This window comes from Etheostoma cragini, chromosome 1 (genome assembly GCF_013103735.1).
Source record: "Etheostoma cragini isolate CJK2018 chromosome 1, CSU_Ecrag_1.0, whole genome shotgun sequence".
Lineage (NCBI taxonomy): Eukaryota > Metazoa > Chordata > Actinopteri > Perciformes > Percidae > Etheostoma > Etheostoma cragini.
In genome coordinates, this window is record NC_048407.1 from 8,745,543 (window position 1) to 8,768,318 (window position 22,776).

The following is a 22,776-nucleotide window of genomic DNA, read 5'->3' on the forward strand; positions in this document are numbered from 1 at the left end:
ATAAACACAGGAGAAATTAGAGAATAGATTAAAGGGGACAAAACTTTTTTTTTCCCAGGGCATCACAATAAGCAAATCAACTTGAGTTCTCAATGACATTTTGTTAGTTAACTCGAGAAAAAGACACCAGGGTTTCCCGCAGCACTTTACAGTTAAGGCAAGATATGCTTGCTGCCTTAAGTAAAAATAAAGGTGAATGATCTAAATCTAACATAGCAGAAACGCTTAATGTCAGATAAAGAAAAATCCTGTATACCATTAAAGTACATTCAACAAGGGCCTGGAAATGCCCATATATCAAACAGTGCTCATGCTATAAAGTAGCAAATAAGGCTAAACAAAAAATGTAAACAAAATGTTGTATGTTAATGTTGGATGCAGTACACATTTCTGGACTGTTTTATATTGCCACTGGAGGAATCACTAAATCATATTCTTACTCTCAAAGAGCAAGGAGTCCTCCATGGCAGAAACGTCCGGTTCATCCTGCTTCTCTTCGATGCCCTCCCATTCCTCCAGCTGTATGCCAAGGTCCTTCTCAGTCACGCAGGCAGCCCCCCCTGGAGAACACAGGTTTAGGCACCCTTATAACCAACTAATAAGGCAGTTGGAATTTTTACTTTTTGTCAATAAACGTGGTTGTTCTTATTATTACTCCGTCAATGGCCAATATATATTGCAAACCAAAGACAGACTACGAAAGCGTCTGCACTAGAGTTTCCTTGAGAACAATTCTCTCCAGGACAGAAAATGATGCATTTTATATTTCAAACCACAGCAACTGTGTTTGTTTTTAGGAACAAACAAATCAGTCCCTTCAGAGCCTCTCTCTATATACACTGCTGACTCCATTCACCGTCTCAATTTACTCTGGCAAAGCTCAGGTTTTCTTCAACTTGGAAACTCCAGCTACTGCCAGGAAGACATTAGATCTGTGCACTTCCTAACTGGATGTCAGACTCTTATAGGAGCCATTGGAGAGACATGAAAACAGCAAGAGACACCATGGATGGCTAGTTTGCAGCAGCTAAGTATTTTCTTTATTTTCATTTGTTACAACATTTAACCTAGTAGGATTGTTGCAGGCTGGACACAGCTTTTACACGCCATAGTAAGAAGATAAGATGAGATGTAATGATGAGAACATGCTATGCCATGGATTATACCTCCTAATAACAACAGTGCTGCTGTTTTAACGGCCCTGTATGGCTCTTTGTTGCGCTGGTATGTTTATCGGTAGTTAGCTTGTATACAGTGAATGATATTACATAACATTGTGCTGTGTGTGTGTGTATTAGTACCACTAAAAAGACAGAGCACTTAACTAAAGACCATTTATTTTACTTTAGCAATAACCCTAACAGGATCAAGCATGTGGGTGGAACTGGAGTTACCACAAAACAGGTTTACATGTGAAAGGTTTGTATGTTTGTTTTTGTATATTTAGACATTTGACTTAACTTGAGGTGGGTGGGTGTTTTCTGTGTTAGTGCTTGTGTGACCTCATGTACTCAGCATACTGGGTGCAATATTTAGCTTTGAAGAGTAAAATATAGACCCATCTAAATTTGGCATCAGCTATTTTCTGCAGTCTAAATTATTGAGTGGCAAAAATTTTCCACTTCAAAGCACTTTTCTCTTTACTCCCACTGAAATGAATAAAGACGTTGCAGTCTCTATCACATCAGAAGCACAACATACTACTTGCTTTTTTACAGCAACTCGTGCGGCTTCAAGAAACAACAACAGGGACAGACATGCATTTTAAGACAATAGCTAATTTCCACCTCAACACAGGTGGCCGGTAGAGCCGGACAATTTAGCAACAAAATATTATATCAGCATTTTGTTTTTGTAAGCCTTAAAAAAGGGGCTGTACTCGAAAGTTGTCTTGGATTGCCCCCACATGGCTCTCAAAAACTGTTTCCCAAATCGTGAAATACCAGCGTTTTGTCACGGCCACTGACAGCCGGACCGGCTATTAAAAAACAACAACAACAACAACAATATGGAATCATGGATTACAACACACACTAAGGGAGAGTGTGTCTCTGCTCGGGGCACCATTATTTTTCTTTACATAGCAAATATTAGTTTGCTGCTATAATAATGTTCGGAATGTGGAGTACAGAAACTTTAAAGTAATGGTTTGTAATAACAATAGTGACGTGAGGTCTCAGACTAAATTAAACTAAATACAGATTTAGAGATGAAACAATAGGTTGACAAGTGACAAGTTGTCAAATGAATCAGTTAACATGTTAAGTGTGTGTTATATATACCAATGTTATTTTCCATCGTGAAATTAAAGCAAGGATTAGTGTCCCTAGTCTGTCCATCTACTGTCTTTAGGATACAGCTTAGATTAAAAAAATATTAAAAATAAATTAAAAAACTAAATCATCATAAATGATGATTGTCACTGCTTTGTTTGTTAATTATGGCATGATTTACTAACAGATTTGTTTTGGTCTAAACATGGTCAAATCATGCAATAGTCAGGCGTTTAAAAACCAAGAAACGTCTTTAAAACTACCCTTTACTTTAACTGTATCACAGTTAAGTGTAGTTGCCAACTATGACAAAATCAGTAGGAAAATTCTAAGGAAAAAAGGTGAACAAAATGAAAAGTAATTAAGTAAAACAAGCCTACTTGTGTGTTTGATTCACTTACGTGGGCAGGGCTGTCGGTGGGACAGATTGTAAAGGAAGGGGTAGAACTGCAGACAACGCAGCAGAGGTAGGCTGGTGCGACACTGTTCACAGCCAGCAAAGGATGAGAAGGAAGAGGAGGAGGAAAGGGCCGTCACCAGGATGTGGCGGAACAGGGCCAGAGCACCCGTCACATTGCCCTGGGCCAACTGCACGCTCACCAGGCTGAGCAGGGTATGGGGCTGAGGAAGGAAAGAAAAACAAAACCAAACAGGGGAACTTTAGCTGATGGGTAACATATGTGGAAACTACCACTCCCCCCTAGCAGATGGAAGTACCGACTAGAAAGATCGAGACACTTTGTCATAAAACTGCATGTCCAACAAAAAGTTTGCAGTCTGTGGCGGTTGAGTGACGTGAGTCATAATCTGTGTAAATATATTACCATAGCCTACTACACTTTACAAGCTTCAGTTCTTACCAATATTCTATCTGAGGTTTTGGTTTGTCAGCAACATCAGGGCTGGGAATCTTTAGGCACCCCACAATTCAATTCCAATTCAGGGGGTTGCGATACAATGATAAAATATTTGTTAATGTATCTTGATTTTGTCTTCTTTTGAGGGGGCATTTTATGCATTTAATGACAGGACAGCTGAAGATGTAAAAGGGGAGAGAGAGGGGGAATTACATGTTACAAAGGGCCCACAGCGTTAAGGAGTATAACTCTATACACGGGCGCCCGCTCTACCAACTGAGCTACCGGGCGCCCTTTATATAGATGATTTTTTTTTTATTTACTGTGTGACTACTAAAACATAGCATATAGTGTAAGAATAAAAAATATGTCATCTTTTAGCTAAGTTAGACACAACTTGTATTAGGGAGATATATATACAGACAAAGGTTTTTTGGCCATAATTATTACTCTAAGAGTTAAGGTACTAAATACTGGCATTTTGTGAATAAAAAAAAATTAATCAGTAATGCTCCATCATTAGATTCTGACCTGTTAAATTTTATGATCTGCAGCTTTGCTAAGGGCACAACGGACACACCAGACTGTGTAATGTTACCTAACGGGTTATGCACATATGAAGGCACATTGCAGCGGGGCTCACACTAGGAGGCTGCCTAATCGGGCTCCCCATCCAGTCTGTTTCTGTCTTGTTCTGCTAATTTGCACAGTTGGGTGATGCCGTAGGAAATTAAATGTTTGTTCGGAGTGTATCACTGCTGACTCGAATGTGGGATCTGCAATCTCAGGTTTATTAGCAGCCACCCTGGGAGCTCAACAGCAGTCCATCTCCGATTGTTGACTTTACTGCATCGAGCCATAATCTTTCAATAGAGAATCAAGATGCATCTAAGAATCGTATTCCCCAGCCCCTAATCAACATGCATTGCAATGACACAACTCTACCTCGAAGTTTATTTCAAGGCTTGATTTAACAATAACTTGTAAATCTATATTGATTTTAGTCCATGCTGACTCAATAGCATCTTGTAGATCCTGCAAACTTTTCTGCCACACACTTGTGTTTTAAATGTTCAAAAGGTAGTCTTTTGGGGTGAATTGTGGAGAAACTGCACGCCACAGGAGAGGACTAAATTCATATGTGTGTTCCTGAAATCAACTTGAGATGTAAAGTGCTTTAGACATGGCACAATATACAGCTGGATGCCTAAAACTGACAAAAGGTACACCGAGTAGCTGTTAAAAGATGTGCTTAGTCAGCAAAGTTTGGTCATTATGTGCCATTTAAACGTTGCTCAACTGGTTTTCAGGGCAGGGTATCTTTTGTGTCAACTTGTATTGCTAGTAATGATTTCGGACAACGTACACTTTGTTCCACACACTTCATATAAAGGCTAAAATAAATGTACATTACCATGTACAGCCCTAAACAAAGAAATTCTCCAACAATTCTGTTTTATTAAGATTCAAGCCAATATTGCCCTTCTCACTCCATCTGCAGCATTCATTTCAGCCTCAGATTCCTGTTTGATTGGTCCTCCCACCTATGAGGTCCAACTTTAATGTGGATCTCTAAGTATACAAATGTTATATCATTGCTGATATAACATGCAATCAATTCTGCATTGATACTATGTCCTGTAATGGTATATTGTGCTCTTTGCTAACCTGATGAATAAGAATCTTTTTACACTCCAATGCTACTATTATTGTTTTATTAACATATTGTATACTACATTAAAGCCATGTGACTGAACCTGTATCTGAAGGACCTGTTTGTATTTGACTGTGAAGTAAATGTAAGAGTGTATGAGTGCAACTCTAAGAGGGAACCCAGCAGGTACCAATGGGCCTTTACCTCTGATGCATTGAGAGCCAATGCTTGCTCCAGCAGTGTTTGTGCGTGGGTGGTCAAGCCGTGATGTAGCAGCAGGTTAGCAGCGTTGGTGAGGGACAAGTGGCGGTGGGAAGACGGGGCTGAGCTCATAACTTGGCGCAGGCACTGCAGGGCACGGCTGCCATTGCCTTTGGCACGCCAGAATAGAGCTGCCTCATTCTGGAGCTGCCAGCGGGGTACAGTGGCCTATATATACAAACAAACTGTTAGATCTAAAAAAGGAATGACTTAAGACTACTGCAGTTGGTAGCAATTTCGAGTAATTCATAATCCCATTCTCAAATCTGAGAATTAATAGAGACTTCTTCGACAACAACTCTAGTTTGAGTGTCAGTGACCATTGCCTCGCTTAACCCTTGTGTTGTCTTCCCTTTGACCTTGACAAACATTTTTCCCCTTTTCTCAACGTTTTTGTTGCTTTTGACAAAGTTTTCTTATGAAGTTTTTGTATTTTAGATTTTTTTCATAGATTTTGGCGCTTTTTCCAACATTTGTTACCCGTATTTTTTTCATCCTTTATTTCTGATATAAAAAAAACCTAAAGAAAACGGGTCAAATTTGACCCGAATACAACATGCAGGTTAAGTGTCCAGTGCCGATCCTAGCGGTATCGGCTAATAAATGGCTGATCAAAATCTGATCCTGTTTTTTTTACTGAACATCACTGTGTTTAGCCCACCTCCGCCTACTAGTGTTGTACTATGGCTCCCCTTCAGCCTGGCTCTACAGTGTGAGCATTGTGCTCAGAATGACAGCTAAAAATGATTTCATTGCAGATTGATTTGCTAAGCTGAAAAAAAAATCTGTCACCTCTCCTCTCTCTTTCTCATTATTAAAGATGAGTGAACTAGACCTCCAGGAAGCAGCTTCTCATTTTTAGCCAACTGAACGTCTTAGCAGGAAAAACGGTCGCTGGCAGCAGGTCAGATCAGCTTTTGCTAATTAACATTCTGTAAGCAAGTTAATGGCACGCTGATACAAAACCTGGCCTTTGTTTGGTTTATGTAGTCTTCCAAAAGATCCTTTATAGAAGTAAAAGACACATCACTCTGTCACACCACTGCACAACTACGAGTGGACATAGTGTTTTTATAGTCCAACAAAAACAGAGTGATACATTTTCTCTCTTCATGATCGCTTCTTTTCAGGAATCACATTCTTACAGTAAACTTCCCTTTTTATGATATGTTTAATTTAAGTTTATCAATTAAATACTTTTGGTACCAGGGTCTTCAGCATTTGGCCACTTGGGCTTGTGAAACAAAACTTTAGTAATTTCAGTTTGTTACTGAAGTTAGTTACCCTAATAAGCACACAACCGAACTTGGTAGCAGAGGTTCACAGTATAAAAGAACCTGAATCTAAAGTAGGCCCGAACAAAAAAACTGAAATCAAGTAATCTCTAAAACAACAACAAAGGTTTTGTGCCAGTCTCAACATATTTAGACGTCCAGCATTTCATTTCATTTAAGTGGTGAGATATATTATTGTGCAACAAGAGCAGAAGAGTTAGGAGCCCTCTTACTTGTTTCATAGCTTGAGCTATTCTGGAGCCAATCTGCTCCAGCGTCCATCCTCCACTCCGTAAGTGCAGTATCTGAAATCACACAGTGATAATAAGGATTGGATATTTTTCTGCACACTTCCACACTCTATGGACAACACTCATACACAGAATATTCAGAGTAAGGGCATAATAATTATGTGAAACATACTGCACATAATACACAGGCTCTAATATTTTCCTACTCAAATATATTTTACACACACAGCACGCACAGGCACACACACACACAGACACAGATAAACACAGACACAGAGGCCCACACACACCTGGGAGGCAGAAGGATCTGGCAGCATCTTTTCTTCCAGAGGCCAGTCTAGTGAGTCAGGCAGGAGGGCTGGATATGGTTGGGGGACGGGACCACAATTTGGCAGAGCTACTGTCAGAGGAGGACTGCTGCTCCCATAGAGCAGAGTTGCCACTGGGCTAGATATACACAATTAGACATATTACACGCATTAGTCATTTTTGTGTTTTAAGTTTAGGTGTTTAAGTTTTGATATGCAACTCTGGATGCACAAGGTGACTCTTTTCTCAGCAATCACCATTCTTTAGTTTAAAGATGATTCTGGTTGCGGAATGCAGCTTTGCTTTTACTATGTACCCTCAAATAACCCCCACATCCAGTAATATGTACTGACCTGAGGCCTTGTGTTTCAGGTGGAAGGTAGTAGGTTGGCAGCAGGTGAGCGGGGGGAACACTTGGGTACTCATGGACACAATTTGTCCTCTGAGGCCACAACATTTCCCGTATGTCCTAAAGCGAAAATACACTTTGCTCTCATTCTGCAAAACAATTGCATGGTTGAATTCAAGTCTATGGCACCTTTTTCTTAAATATTGGTAGGCTGTCTTACGATCAGTTAAAAAAAAATTGTAGCAGAACCACTTGCCAGGTCCAGTGTGGTGTTTGACTGTTTTTGTACATTAGCATTGCAGAGTTATTTAAGTTATTTTGAGATTTATGATTTGTCCTTTTGGTTTTAATTTGACAGTATACTCCACAGTCACTGAGCTGATCTGTGAAAGACAAATTCAAACATAAATAAAACACAATCAAATTCAGATCTCTGTTCTTGCCTGTGTGTAATCCTGATGGCTACTCCAGAGGGCCGCAGCCGGGTCATGGTCTCCGGACACAGAGGGATGAAGCTGGGGGTTGGCTGCCGTCTGGTTTAAGTTGCGCTCTGACACAAGTGCCACACTGGATGCCACTGACACCTCCTCCCCAAACTATGAACAAAGAGAGAAACAGAAAATGAAGTCATTGTTTTTCACTGGTAATGTGGCCCTTTTGGTTTGCTTTCTTTGATAAATATCCACTGAAAGTGACTGACTGGTAATTATCCTAATGAAAGGAATTTGTGCAGTTGTGCCCTCCCTTTAAATTCTTCATTTAGGAAAATATTTGGTGGCTAAAAATGACCAAGTACATTGTAATCTCTCAGACTCACTTGGACATAATGGACATGCTCAAACAGATCACCACGGTGATAGCGCACAGGCAGGTCAAAGGGGCAGTAGAGGCTGCGCTGCTGCTGACCCAGCCGACACATCTGATGGTTGCCTGGAGCACATATGACACAGTACTCAGATGCTGCTCTACACAGCCAAATCAAGGCATGTGTATGTAGCAGTATGCATTTAAATCAAGCTTGAATTTGACAATGCATCTTTTCAAACACGCCGCTTATGAGTTCGGTACTATCACATTTATCTCGACACTACAGTATTGCCACTTCAGTTCTGTGAAGCCAGTAATATAGTTTTACTTTTGTCAAAATGTATATAATTTTACTGCAGAGCACCTGCCTGATCATCTCACTTCTGTTTCATAATAATCTGCATGTATCTAGCATTCAACATGCTATGAAATTACGATAATATGCTTTCCTATACAAAATCCAAAACTTAATACACACCCTTTCACACCTCATGAATGTTATTTGCTCTCAGTTGTATATACACGGCATCTTACCAAATTGGGCTTCCTTAGCCATCTGGGTCTCATGGATAATATTGTGCAGGATCTGCTCTTCTTGCACCAGCTTGTGTTTGTCCAGTGCCTCCTGCTGGCGAAGGTAGTGGTCATGCTGCTTCTGGTACTCCTTCAGTTCATTCAGTGTCCGCTGCAGGGATCTAAAAATATAGTAAAATGAAGAAGGGAAATACAGAAAGACAGAAATGCATGGCAAGGAAACAAAGTAGATCACACGATCCTTCTCCAACCAGACCAGACCTATGAAAGGATAAGGAGGCTTTAAGGCCTTAGTATCTGCACAAAATCCTTACTGCATTTATGAGCAAAACACTGACTCTCTGCCAGTTGCAGGGACATTTTCCCAACAGTGTTTTGGTTTTACCGTTATAAAAAAAACAACTATACTTTTATGAAATCCCACACCAACCAATCATTTAACTATATTAACTTTGTTTTTTTAAACAGAAATATAGTGGACAGTCCCAGGTGGGGGGCTTACCAGTTCAGAAACCCATTTGTAAAGAAAAGTTATGATGATAAATATTAATTCAGTATAACCATTGTCATTTTTAATCTGTGTCAGCGCTGGTTTGGCTACAACACTTTTATATATTCTGGGATAGAAGAAAATCTCTTTGGCTTGTTATAATTTCTTTAAACCAATGACAACCGTCCTGAGAGGCACTGAGCTAGGAATGCAGCAACTTTTTGGGTATGTTTCTTCTTGTCGTACTTTGTGCTACTAGCATAATCACTCACTAGCGAGGCTTGTTTGGCTAGATCTGGCATATTAACTGCAACAGTTTTTTTTGGCCATAGTATCATGCACTAGTTTCCTCTTCAATCACTGATATTTCGTCATCTCCCCGGTCAACTCTTATTTCTTACGTGCGTGTTATTTCTTTTGAGCCCCTGACTCCCATCGCTCTCTCTTTAGGTCCTTTCTTTTCTTTCGCTTCCCTGATTCGTTCCGTTTGGTTGTCTCTTTTCTATTTCTTCACTTACACCGTCACTCAAAATATGAACACATGTCATGTGTTACATAAGGTTTGTCCTGTACTGGACTTGTGCGCTGAAGTGAACCAACATGTGCAAGTGGAACGGTAAGTGGCCAATGAAACATGATCATTAGTGTTTCAAGCGGGCTCGAAATCTAACAACTAAGCCACACAGCCAACGGACGAGCATTGCTTCACAAAATAAACAAATATTGCATACGTATTGCAACACTGTTGATATTATATTGCACAACGTGATTTGCAATATAATATGCAATATATATATATATATAATATATTGAGTCAATATATAAAGCACAGCTAGGGAAAAGGGAGGGCCGTCTCTCACGGGTCAGTTGTCAGTCTTTATCCCAGCAATGTCCACATGGGACCTGATTGAAAATGTCTTGTTATCATACACCCAACCAAAGTAATTCAAGTGCGTATGTACGAGTGCTTGCCTACCTGTGCTGGGCTTCCAGGCGCTGCTCCAGCTTTTGCTGACAGAGCACGGCATGTTTCCTCCTCAGAGCCTGTTCAAAGCCTGGCTGGGCCTGCAGTGCCTGCTCGTAACACAGCACTGAGTGGTTGTATTCCCCAAGCATCTGGTCAGACAGCCATAAAAAAAGGAGATAAACAGACCATGGATATAGCAGAGGTCAAACGGTGATTTGTCTCCTGTAGAAATCATGCTGCAACAAAATTAAAAAAAACTAAACAAAGTAAATATAATGTACAGAGTACCACACACTGATATAAAGCTTTGGGCACTCACATAAAAGTGTTTTGTAGATATGAGTTTAGTCAAAGGCAGGAGATTACTTTAAGTTCATATACAAATATGAAAATCATGTTGTTATGGGTCTTGGATGGAAATATGCTGTAAGTCAACCACAGATGGTTGGATAGCAAAAATAATTGTCAATATATTTTACCCCCACTTTAGGTACACATCATTTTGCAGTGAGCTACTGTAGAAACAGTACAATTATAGTACAGCTAAATAAACACCAGTAGTTTAGATATCTAAGTCTCAATTAGCTATGTATTTCTAACCAAACACCTAAAAATTAGCATTGGTAAGTGGGCAGCAAAAAACTGGTAAATTGAAAGCATTTCCTCATTTGTCCCATGCACATTGATCTGCCAATAGATCTGACTAATGCTTGATGCACTGGATATAATTTTACTTTGAAATAGTTCTCCATGGTAAACTACAAAAGTCTGTAAACTACCTTTTTTAGTAAGCTTTTACTTTAACATGTTAAATCATGAGTTATATTGAGCAAGAGAATATAATGCAAGAGAGTGTACAGAACAACGACTGAAGCAATGGATTTGATCCTAATAACCAAACAGTAAAAACATTACTAAATGGCTGACCATATGGTATGTAGTTTAACTCCCCATGTGTGTACTGCAGTGGAATGATTTTTTCCCTTTTACTTACAGCATAAATATTGCCTAAGGTGTAGTGGCTTGTGAACAGATCGGACGTTAGGTCCAGGGCAGCGTGGGCAAGAATAGCGGCATCGGCTGAGAAATGGGCACGGTGCAGGATGTTGGCCATGTTGACCAGGGCTACATCCTTGTGCTGCCTACAAGTACAAATCACACGCACACACACAGTATGAGAATTTAAACACCTGTGAACAGTCTCATACAATAAACAGCACACTATTGCAGTGGCCTTCTGACCAGCCAAACAGTACCTCGGGGAAAAATGCAGAGCACGTACTACACAGTCCACTGCCTTCTGAGGCTCGTTCTTCATACGCCAGTAAAACGATGCCATGTTGTACAGCACCCAGGACGATGAGTTCTGGAACAAACAATAAATAAAGATAAAGATGTGCTCATGGGCACTTTTATATCTACTTAGACAGACTAACTGCTAACTGTTAGGCATGGAATCTTTGTTTTTCCTCCGATGTAGTTTTGCTGCACTGCACAATGGATCTTTGTCACATGTGTAATTGGGCTGACCTGCTAGTTCTCTGAATGCGTCCAGGCATGTTATGCTAGCTATTGCTACAATATCTTGGGTGTCATTAACCCGTCTTCAAAACCGCACCAATCTTTTTCACACAGATGCTGACTGAGGAGAAGGCAGATAAATACACATGTATACAGACGCATGACAAAATCCTAAAAATATGGATATGCTCCCCATTAGATATTATGCATTTTCCGTAAAAAGGCTTTGTCCAAATCAATTGTGTTTTTTTTTCTCTGCACCTGCCATGCATTGTCCAATAAATGCAAAGGGGAGAACACAGGTTTTTAAATATTTACATAGTTTAGTGAGGTAAAGTTGCGCAGGAAGACCCTTACTTACCCTTAGTAACCCTTGATGGATGCGATGGCCCACCTCATCAACACTGCGGCCCAGCTTATGAGACAATGAACTAAAAATGTGATCCTCCTTAGAAAGCAGTGGGGAGGTCAAGTTTGATCTCTCCTGCACACCCTGGAACAGACAGGAGGGAAGAGTCAATTTCTTGGACTTTTAGCATGTGATCAGTTACACAACGGCAACATCTCTGCTGTGTACATAATAAGCAGAGCACAAATGACAAGCTCTGACCGCAAGGCTAACTAAAACTCTTAAGTAATTTACAACTAGATAAACACCATACCAGCTTTTGAACTTTAAATGCATCTGCGACTATATTCAAATAAAGATTATGTAGTGGTGACCACCCACTGGACTCTTAACCTAATAAGCAAATGAACACAATAAATCACCGGCTTAATGAAAAGAGGCAAAGTGGTCCGGGTTTTCCACTCTGACTGCAACAAAATATCTTTAGTTATTGTTACTTACTAACAAAAACACCTCACTCACCACTTTTATTCCTCATCTAGATTATGCTTCAGTGACCCTGTACCACAACTGATCTACTGTAAATAAAACTGCTTTTGCTGTTAAATAGATAAAAAAAAACAGAAAGCAAAGTTGTATCCACACTTCAAGACAATCTTTGATAATCATCCCATATCTGCTTATGACAGATTTAACTGTTCCTGGTTGTATATTTTTTCTCTCTTGTATGTCTCTTGATGGAGAAAAACTGTTGAAAAAACAAAACAACAAAAAAACAAAGTATGTTAGGCACCTGTGGGAAGAAGCTGGGTGACTACATCACCAACCTGACCCGCATGGATGCCCACAACAACAAGATGACAGGAGTACCTGTTTGACAAGAACACCCTTGGGAGAAAGAGCTAAACTACTAGTCCCAAGAGCCGGGAGTAAAATGTCAATGACACAGGCTTTAATCTAAACTCTTACGGAGAGTTCTTTTACACATAGTTACAGCATACCACGAGTGCACCCCCCCTTAAAAAACAGAGGTTTAAGTCAGCATACTAATATAAATAAAATATGTATTGGATGATCAATGCAACTTTAATGGTACTTATTATCATGACTCATGAGTCCGTCTCATCTGCTTCCATTCTGAGCAAGTTAAGTTTGGCCTCAACTCACCCTGAGATGTTGAAAAGCATGGATACTATAAGGCAGTTCAAACACTTTTGCACAGTCAGGCTTTTCTAGATCTGGGGGCAGAGCTGACCGGGAATCCACATATTCTTCAGGGCTATGGGAGGAGAGCAGAGAGATCTATTTTACGATGGCAATTTATTCATAGTCATAGAGACACAAATGACGACTTAACCACTTTACAAAAACACTGTCAAGATAACAAGAATGTTTTAGAGAGAAAATCATACCTGATGTCTTTGCTTTCCAGGGAAATATAAGTGCCATCATACAGGTCCAGGTCTCCCAGGGGTACCTTAGCCATGACACAGTCTGCATCCTCTTTATAGTGTCTCTGCTCCAGCCCTGTGTCTCTGTCCTCGTTCTCCTCAATGTGAATCTTCTGTGCCACAAGCTGCTTCTGTTTAAAATCAATAACCAACAACTAAAAAGCAGTGTAAGCACAAGAAAATGGACAGTTGACAGAAAAAGTAACAGCGATCAATGAATAAAAAGTAGTGATAGAAGGTATTTGTTTCCAAATAAAAGATGCTTGACCCCCCCCCCCCCCCCAACCCAATGGAATTGCGATAATGTTGCAACTTTTCTGCAAATATTAATCTGAAGTCAAGAAATGCTGTTGTTAGAGAATAACCAAAAAGGAACCCACGAAGGAAACACATTGACGAAATCTTTGCACGTGACACTGACAAAGGGAAAGCCACAAACCTCCAGCTTCTTCAGGTAGTTAACACGAGTCTCTTGCCTCATGAAGATCACAACATCGTGTGGATGCTTTAAATTCAAAGGTGAGTCAACCTTAAACAAAACGCAAAAACAGCGCAATAAGGACGGGTATAGAGTAAAGTTAGGTTAGTTAAGTTAGGAGTTAGGTCTGGCAATGCAAGAATAATTTAACTAAATGACAGTAGTTTCAAGTTCTTTTGAGTCATGTTAGAAATATATACCTATCTTTGGTACATTAGCATAACAAACAACACAAATATAAATGAAGGTAGCAGTTCATTGGTAGTTGTCAACAGCCAACATTAACGTTATCTCTAGCATAATACGTAAGCGGTTTCCAACGTGGATGTTGACATAGGCCTGTTATATAGCTTTGCTGGTCATCTTGACCTCAGACACCTAGCGTTAGCTAACGATAACGTAGGGTTTGAGGTACCATTAACGTTAGCTGTTGTGAGCTAACCGATTTAGCCAAATAAAAGATTTGTAATGCTACATTATCGCCGTATGTAACGTTCCCGACACTGGCAAACGAGTCTTGAGGAGATCACATTAACTACTGAAAATTACGTTGACAAACCACGTAACAAAACTTAACTGTTGATGCTAACGAATATAGCTAGCTAGCTTCACAAGCTAGCCACCTAACGTATCGTAACGTTACGAGATAGCAGGTCAATGAGCTGTCATACTTGTTGTTGAATTTTTCCATCCTCTGTGACAACCCAATGGGTCGTAGCTCCTCCGGAGTCCACTATAAGGATGCATAGAAGGATAAAAAGCTTTCCCTGAAATGATGTTTTTCGCGAATAGTTGACACGACAGGGCAAATATTCAAGGCAGATTTTCCTAACGTCCGCCATTTTTCTGTCTCATTTTGCTCTGTTGCAGGGCAGCCTCCGGCCTGGCGGCGGCGCTCACCTCCGCCCCTGGCAAACACTCAACAGGGTATCTTTGATGACGTTTGGAAAGAAAACTGTTGAAACGAAAAGTTCGAGACGTTTTCAAACTCAGAGGTTGGTATTATATAAAAATAATACATGGTTTCAGGGAAATAAGCAGTACCTTAATGCCGTTGTTGCTGAAGAGGACGTATGTTTGTTGTGCCTGCTGTTTTGGTCAGTAACTTTTCTTTTAATCGCCTTTTTAGCACAGTTAACGTTCGTCTTAAAGTTGCAGTTCCGCATCCAGGGACATGACTAAGGTTAGGTTACTAGCTACATCAAGTGACAACATTGCCAACAACGTTTTTTTGTGTGCAGTAATTAAATCATTTGCGAAGGCGTCTCGGTGTTAAGGTAACGTTACCACTATAGTTAGCCAGGACCTCGCTGAGTAAGCTAATGTTATTTATCATAGTACGACTTCCACGTTACTTCCCATTAGGTGTAGCTTTACTTCATCTTTTAGCAGGAGTTTACAGCACCAAGTTAGTAAAATAAAAGTGATTTTAGCGCTAATGTTTCGACACCTCCACTATATAGTCACGGTATACTGGATAACAGTATAGATGTGGCTTCTATGTTCACAGATGCTGCTATACAGTTAACCGTTACTTAGCTTGCCAGCTAGCTAATGAATATAACGTGAACTGCACTGTTATTGGCTTGCTATTATTGTGCGTTAAGATACAACGCTTCAGTATTTTTCTGCAAGTGCCATGACCAGAAGAAATAGTCAACTCAGTTGGCAGTTGACAATGTTTCTCTGATATCGATGGTTTATTGTTAAAAGACCAATTTATGAGTCGGTTGTCAGTTATGAAAACCAATTTTATTATTCAATGAAAATAGTTATTAGTAGCATCCTTTTAAAGATTAACTGAACTGCAATTTGAATAATGATGATATAAAAAATGTATATTATTTCTTCTCATTGGTACAATTATTAAAATGGTTGCAATGCATTCTCATATTAGCACTGTAAACCAACTATGATGTGTACTATTTGTGTACATACCAAAACAGTATCTTATGGTAGAGAATAGAAACATCTCTGCCATCCTTTACAGCTGTCTTTGTTGAGCTTTCTCAGTACTGTTGAAATATTGACTTACCACTTTAAGAGATGAAAATAATTGTGATAGATAGATATTTATTGATCCCAAAAAATGAGAAATTACGGTGTTACAGCAGCACATATGAAAAAAATATACATACATACATACAATATACATGATAATAATATTATTAATAATAAAATATAAGAATAAAATACAAGAATGTAAGAAAAAATATTTAAATATATACAGGGAAAAATGTGGAAAAAATAATGAATATTTACATAAAACATAATGCTTTATTTCTTCTGCCACTTGCACCCTTAAATTGTCCATTTTTGTCTTACTCTCCACAGATGGCGTGCTCTGAAAGCAATAAGGGGAGTTTGGAGGAAGACAGCTATGAAGGAGCTGTTGGTGGAGAGATGTCCGGCTGTGCGTTGGCAATGCTGGAAAAGGAACGGGAATCTCTTCCCAGCCCCTCAGAGAACCATGGCACCTTCATCAGCAGCACCTCCACTAGTCTTCTGGCCACTGCACCCCTCCAGGGCTATGATGTGGAGTTTGACCCACCCCTAGAGAGTAAATATGAGTGCCCTATCTGTCTCATGGCTTTGAGGAATGCCATTCAAACACCCTGTGGTCACCGTTTCTGCAAGCACTGCATTGAGAAGTCTATTCGGTATGCTATTCTGCAGCTCTCTTACAATATATGTGCTCCAGGTACAGTATGTGTCTGACACATTATCACACTAACTGTCTTAAACAAATATAAAATGGGATGCTTAAATTGTGACTTTTCTTCCTCTTGCAAAACAGTGATACAGGACAGAGGTGTCCTGTAGACAATGAAAGACTGTTAGAAGACCAGTTGTTTCCGGATAACTTTGCCAAACGGGAGATTCTGTCGTTAACTGTTCGCTGTCCAAACTCTGGCTGTACTGAGAAGATGGAGCTCCGAAGTTTAGAGGTGAGTATTTTTTAAAAGTGAAAGGCATCTCCGATTTTAAATGCACCCCAACCAACAACATGAAAACAGACATTTTAAGTAAAGAGCATAATTATATTAAATTATATTTAGATTGTTGTGATAACTTAGATGTGTTTATCATACTGTATAAAGTATACAGTGAGGAAAATAAGTATTTGAACTGCTATTTTGCAAGTTCTCCCACTTAGAAATCATCTTCTGAAACTGTCATTGTAGGTGCATGTCCACTGTGAGAGACATAATGTTAAAAAAACAAAAACAATCCAGAAATCACAATGTATGATTTTTTACCAATGTATTTGTATGATACAGCTCCAGATAAGTATTTGAACACCTGTCTATCAGCTAGAATTCTGACCCTCAAAGACCTGTTAGTCTGCCTTCAAAATGTCCACCTCCACTCCATTTATTATCCTAAATTAGATGTACCTGTTAGAAGTCGTTAGCTGCAGAAAGACACCTGTCCACCCCATACAATTAGTAAGAATCTAACTACTAACATGGCCAAGACTAAAGAGCTGTCCAAAGACACTAGAGACAACATTTTACACCTCCACAAGGCTGGAAAGGGCTACAGGGAAATTGCCAAGCAGCTTGGTGAAAAAAGGTCCACTGTTGGAGCAATCATTAGAAAATGGAAGAAGCTAAACATGACTGTCAATCTCCCTCGGACTGGGGCTCAATGCAAGATCTCACCTCGAGGGGTCTCAATGATCCTAAGCAAGGTGAGAAATCAGCCCAGAACTACACGGGGGGAGCTGGTCAATGACCTGAAAAGAGCTGGGATCACCGTTTCCAAGGTTACTGTTGGTAATACACTAAGACGTCATGGTTTGAAATCCTTCATGGCACGGAAGGTTCCCCTGCTTAAACCAACACATGTCAAGGCCCGTCTTAAGTTTGCCAATGACCATTTAGATGATCCAGAGGAGTCATGGGAGAAGTCATGTGGTCAGATGAGACCAAAATAGATCTTGTTGGTTATAATTCCACTAACCGTGTCTGGAGGAAGAAGAATGATGAGTACCATCCCAAGAACACCATCCCTACTGTGAAGCATGGGTTGGTAGCATCATGCTCTGGGGGTGTTTTTCTGCACATGGGACAGGGCAACTGCACGGTATTAAGGAGAGGACGACCGGGGGCGTGTTTTGCAAGATTTTGGGAAACAACCTCCTTCCCTCAGTTAGAGCATTGAAGATGGGTTGAGGCTGGGTCTTCCAACATGACAATGACCCGAAGCACACAGCCAGGATAACCAAGGACTGGCTCTGGAAGAAGCGTATTAAGGTTCTGGCGTGGCAAGCCAGTCTCCAGACCTAAACCCAATAGAGAATCTTTGGAGGGAGCTCAAACTCCGTGTTTCTCAGTGACAGCCCAGAAACCTGACTGATCTAGAGAAGATCTGTGTGGAGGAGTGGGCCAAAATCCCTTCTGCAGCGTGTGCAAACCTGGTGAAAAACTACAGGAAGCGTTTGACCTCTGGAATTGCAAACAAAGGCTACTATACCAAATATTAACATTGATTTTCTCAGGTGTTCAAATACTTATTTGCAACTGTATCATACTAAAAAATAGTTTAAAAAACATACATTGTGATTTCTGGATTTTTCTGGTCTCTCACAGTGGACATGCACCTACGATGACTATTTCAGACCCCTCCATGATTTCTAAGTGGGACAACTTGCAAAATAGCAGGGTGTTCAAATACTTACTTTCCTCACTGTATATGATCCCAGGGCATGATATTGTGATCATTTATGGTAGATTCATCACTAGAACAGACTTGTCCTGCTGACTGTTCCAACATTTCCTCATACCATGCGTCCTTGCTTTGGCATTTATAAAAACGTGTCATGTGCCAACTAAAGCATGGCATCTTTCTCTGGTGTGGACACTCAACTTGTTATATGGAAACCACTGCTGTCTGAATACAATAAACTGCATTGTTTTAATGTCTTATTTTCCCTTCCAGAACCATTTGAAACAGTGTCAGTTTGCCACTGTGCCTTGCCCACAGTGCCAACAGTCTGTGAGAAAGAGCCACCTCGAGGAGCACACAACTGTTGAGTGCCAAAGGAGACCTGTGTCATGTCCAGATTGTCTGGCATGCTTTGTTTATGAGGAGAGCGAGGTAATGTGGACTCCCTTGACTTACTGCTCCTCTGGCTTTTTCCCTCAAGTGTAGTTCTTTTGGAAGATCGTACAGCTGCATTGGCCCAATCCCAAAGTTTGGACTCTACGGATTTTTGCGTTCTTGTGAAATCCAAAAGGGCTTATTAGGGTTGTCCCAATGTGAAATTTCAACGGGCGTGAGGGTTTGGGTACACACTTATTGAGCCCTTTCTGTGAGTCTGCATCGATGCAGACTTCACCAAAGGGAATTACCCACGCAGAGACTATAGGGAAATCCGGAAATTGCAAAGGTGAACAACAGCTCTACACACGACCACGGAATGGAACGGACCTGTTGTTCACACGGTAAAACAAGAGTTTGAAAAAAATTGGAAATCAAGCAGCCGTCTCTTGGCCGTGTGGAAAGCAATAAACTTAAAATGAAAATTCCCAAATCCGGGAAGTGTCAGCAACAACTTTGTTATTAAACGTTACCAAGGTAACATGTGATCTTGTGAAGTGCTGTTCAAATCCAATTTATACCTTTCAAAGCTCATTTGGCGTCACACACACTCACTCATCACCTACAATCTAAAGTCTGTGAGTCTGGAGAACTCAGTCCTCAGGGCTCACTTTGGGATTGGGCCTCTGTGTCTCAGTGAGGATGAAGTCTCCTTACAATCTTGTGTGGTTGCTCTTTTTTATTTAGCTTCATGAGCAGCAGTGTCCTTTTGCCAGTGTGAAGTGCCAGTTCTGTGAGATGGATCTCATCAGAGACCAGGTGAGTTAGACAGGATCTGTCTTGGAAAAAGGCCTCTGATATATGAAAATGTTTTTATAGTTGTATATTGTTAATCATTTAACTACTGTCAACAATAACTTCTCTTATCATTTAAAAAAAAAGTTGATGTGGGCACCACCACTTCTGCAACAAGTGCAATTGATGACGTTTAAATCATTTTCAGTATGAGACAGACTTGTTAAAGCAGACTTTGGTTTTTGTTTCAGATGGAATCTCATTGTGATACAGATTGCCCAAAAGCACCCATTGCCTGTAACTTTAGCACCTTTGGATGTAAGGAAAGGGTAGGTGATCCAATTCAATCTTCTACACACTGTTAACAATCCTTGAGAACTTGGTTTGTTAAATGACTGTTAGTCCGATCCGTCCCGCAGACAGCTGTCACAAACAAAACAATGTTTGCCTCTGCAGATGCAGCGCCACAACCTGGCTCAGCACATGCAGGAGTTCACACAGATGCACATGCGCTACATGGCTGAGTTCCTGCGTGGCCTGAGCCTCAATGGCACCACACCCAAATCCCCTTGGATTCCAGGACCTTCTGTTTCCTCTGAGGACCAAGAAGCTGCAGCATCAGGATCAGCCTGTAGTGGGCCCAGAGGGGCTGCAGGCTGCAGCAGCAACTGTGCCACATGTCCGCCTAGTGAGGAGATGCAGAGGCTTAGGGAGATGGATGGCCGATTGGTAAGGCAGGATCACCAGCTGCGTGAGCTCATCATCTTAAAAGAAACACAGGTAAAGTATGTCCTCGAGCCTTTGATTCCAAGTATTTGCATATTTCTGACGCATGTTGCCTAGCTACATGCCCCTGTAAGGTCTTTGACCTCTTACATATGTATTAGATGGTGCAGAAATGTAATCTGAAGCAGATTCAACGCTACGCCGCCTGAGTAGACACGTCTAAGCCTTTTGTTATTTGAAGCAGAACTGGGCAATGTATCAATGTCATACCGATATCGTGATAAGAGAGTAGATATGGTCTTAGATTTTGGATATCCCAATATCCTAATATTGCATAAGTGTTGTCTTTTCCTGGTTTTAAAGGCTGAATTACAGGAAAGTGATGTTATTTTGTAAACTTATTATTTGCCTAAACCCACTTAGTCACATTCACATCCACATTACTGATTATTTATCAAAAATCTCATTGTGTAAATTTTTCATGAAAGCACCAATGGACAACACTACAATATTGCTGCGGTATCAATATCGGGGTATTTGGTCAACGATATCGTGATAATTGATTTTCTCGGTATGGCCCAGCCCTAATTTAAAACTATTGTCCCATCGCTTCCACAGGCTGGCCATCTTGCAGAGTTAAGGCGTAGAGTGTCAATGCTGGAGGAGACGGTAAGGGAGCTGGAGTCGCAGCAGTGTAACGGTATCTTCATCTGGCGCCTCAAAGGTTTCTCTGTCCACCTGCGGAACCAAGAAGCAGGCCAGCCAGTGGTGGAGCACAGCCCCGGCTTCTACACGGGCCGTCCCGGCTACAAGCTGTGCCTGCGCTTACACTTGCAGACTCCCAATGCCCCGCGCTGCTCCAACTACATCTCCCTCTTTGTCCACACCATGCAAGGGGCTTTTGACGGGCAGCTGACCTGGCCGTTTCAGGGCACCATCCGCCTTACCATCCTAGACCAGGGCCCCGAGGGCCAGCACCACACGGAGGCGATGGAGACTAAACCAGACCTGCAGGCCTTCCAGAAGCCCACAATCCAGCGCAACCCCAAAGGATTTGGCTATGTCACCTTCCTGCACCTGCATCAGCTGAGTCAGAGAGCCTTTGTTAAAGATGACACTCTACTCATCCGCTGTGAGGTGACACCCCGTTTTGACAGTATGCTTCACCGCGAGGGACCAACAGTGCAGCCTAGGGGACACGATGCCCCAGTTTCTAGGGACTGAAGTCAAACTCCGATCTGTTGGTTTATCATCACGCTGGGATGTCAGCACATCTGCCAGAACCGTGTTTAAATACTGCGCAGTTCAATTGAATTATTTGACATCAGGGGGCGGAAAATTGATGTTCACACCATTTAAAGTTTGGACACTGCAAGTATGCTAATATTTATTTGTTCACCAACTTTTAATGTCAGCATGGTTTTTCTTTGAATAAATATATACAGCACAATCCTTTTAATATATTTGAAATGTATGTAGTCACCCAGAAGGTACCAACATTCAGCAAGCCTCATAAGTTCAAATTTTGTAAATAGTCAATAACATTTAATCAGCTTAATATCACCAGTTTGAAGGACAAATCTGGCGCAAAATGAACTTTGGGTACTGAGTTAACCGGTATCTGGGATATGTTTTCATGGTAATTGAATGTGACCAGTTTGAGTGCAAACCGCTAATTAGCTTGTAACACTAGTAGTCGGGTCACTGGTAAAGTAAAAATAAATCACTATTTCTACACTACTAACAAGGCTGAAAATAGCACCACACTTCAACAGTAGAATAATAAGGGTCCTTACATGTAAACTGAAGCATTAAGAACTTTGTAAGTGTACAGATAGTTTATTAAAAAGATAGTTTATAAAGACAGTACTGTTTGGTGTACAGGGAAAACAGTCATGACCAGTTGAACCACCCATATATTTTAATAAACAGATAGAATTCATTTATTTCCATGTAATTACATTTCCCAAACGTAATTCCTACCGACCCATTGGGAAACCGTGGACCATGCAAGATTTCAAGTGACAATTCAGATCACGTTGCACACCATTCCTCATTCAACTGGTTGTGACTGGAAGTGTGTTGCTATTTTCAGCCTAGTTAGTGGTGTACAAATAGTGATTTCTTTTTACTCTGCCATTGCCTTGACTACTAGCGTCATAAGGTAATTAACGGTTTGTAATAAAATTGGTCCCATTCAATTAGCATGAAAACATATCCCAGAGTCCCTACATGGTACCCATGTGAATGTGAATTGTCCTGTTGCAATTGTTACGTGCTATAATTCAAAACACATTTTCCCATACCAAATCAGAAAAGAACTGTCTTTAAAACGATAACATGCCAAAAACACAAATGTACTAATGATCACCATTTGAGACCTT

The 22,776-nt window shown here is 40.6% G+C and overlaps 2 protein-coding genes across 6 annotated transcripts in view; one reads left to right on the forward strand and one right to left on the reverse strand.

Annotated features, from left to right (window-relative positions):
- The window catches only part of ttc17 (tetratricopeptide repeat domain 17), a 22,441-nt gene extending 7,713 nt beyond the window's left edge, over positions 1-14,728 (reverse strand). Inside the window, exons 1-17 of one of the 2 annotated variants that reach the window (XM_034877893.1) lie at positions 14,497-14,728; positions 13,787-13,876; positions 13,309-13,478; positions 13,064-13,175; positions 11,909-12,040; positions 11,283-11,392; positions 11,021-11,168; positions 10,036-10,175; positions 8,570-8,730; positions 8,046-8,158; positions 7,672-7,824; positions 7,233-7,348; positions 6,861-7,017; positions 6,553-6,624; positions 4,989-5,213; positions 2,675-2,894; positions 441-560 (exon numbers count right to left, since the gene is read on the reverse strand). In XM_034877893.1, the coding sequence (XP_034733784.1) occupies positions 441-560; positions 2,675-2,894; positions 4,989-5,213; positions 6,553-6,624; positions 6,861-7,017; positions 7,233-7,348; positions 7,672-7,824; positions 8,046-8,158; positions 8,570-8,730; positions 10,036-10,175; positions 11,021-11,168; positions 11,283-11,392; positions 11,909-12,040; positions 13,064-13,175; positions 13,309-13,478; positions 13,787-13,876; positions 14,497-14,667 (2,410 nt within the window). In that variant the 5' untranslated portion in view covers positions 14,668-14,728. The remainder of the gene's footprint in view (positions 1-440; positions 561-2,674; positions 2,895-4,988; positions 5,214-6,552; positions 6,625-6,860; positions 7,018-7,232; positions 7,349-7,671; positions 7,825-8,045; positions 8,159-8,569; positions 8,731-10,035; positions 10,176-11,020; positions 11,169-11,282; positions 11,393-11,908; positions 12,041-13,063; positions 13,176-13,308; positions 13,479-13,786; positions 13,877-14,496) is intronic. The other variant, XM_034877901.1, reaches the window with a different exon arrangement.
- Positions 14,577-22,228, forward strand: traf6 (TNF receptor-associated factor 6). 4 transcript variants are annotated; one of them, XM_034877959.1, is made up of 8 exons: positions 14,577-14,820; positions 16,160-16,485; positions 16,623-16,773; positions 18,770-18,928; positions 19,619-19,690; positions 19,918-19,995; positions 20,123-20,446; positions 21,011-22,227. In XM_034877959.1, exons 2-8 carry the CDS (start codon positions 16,160-16,162, stop codon positions 21,614-21,616), a joined length of 1,716 nt encoding a protein of 571 aa, XP_034733850.1. In that variant the 5' UTR covers positions 14,577-14,820; the 3' UTR covers positions 21,617-22,227. The 4 variants fall into 4 exon arrangements, with proteins under 4 accessions (XP_034733850.1, XP_034733833.1, XP_034733842.1 ...); XM_034877942.1 differs by having other exon boundaries at positions 14,739-14,922; XM_034877951.1 differs by lacking the exon at positions 14,577-14,820 and adding an exon at positions 14,949-15,008 and having other exon boundaries at positions 21,011-22,228.
- The last annotated feature ends 548 nt before the right edge of the window (positions 22,229-22,776 follow it).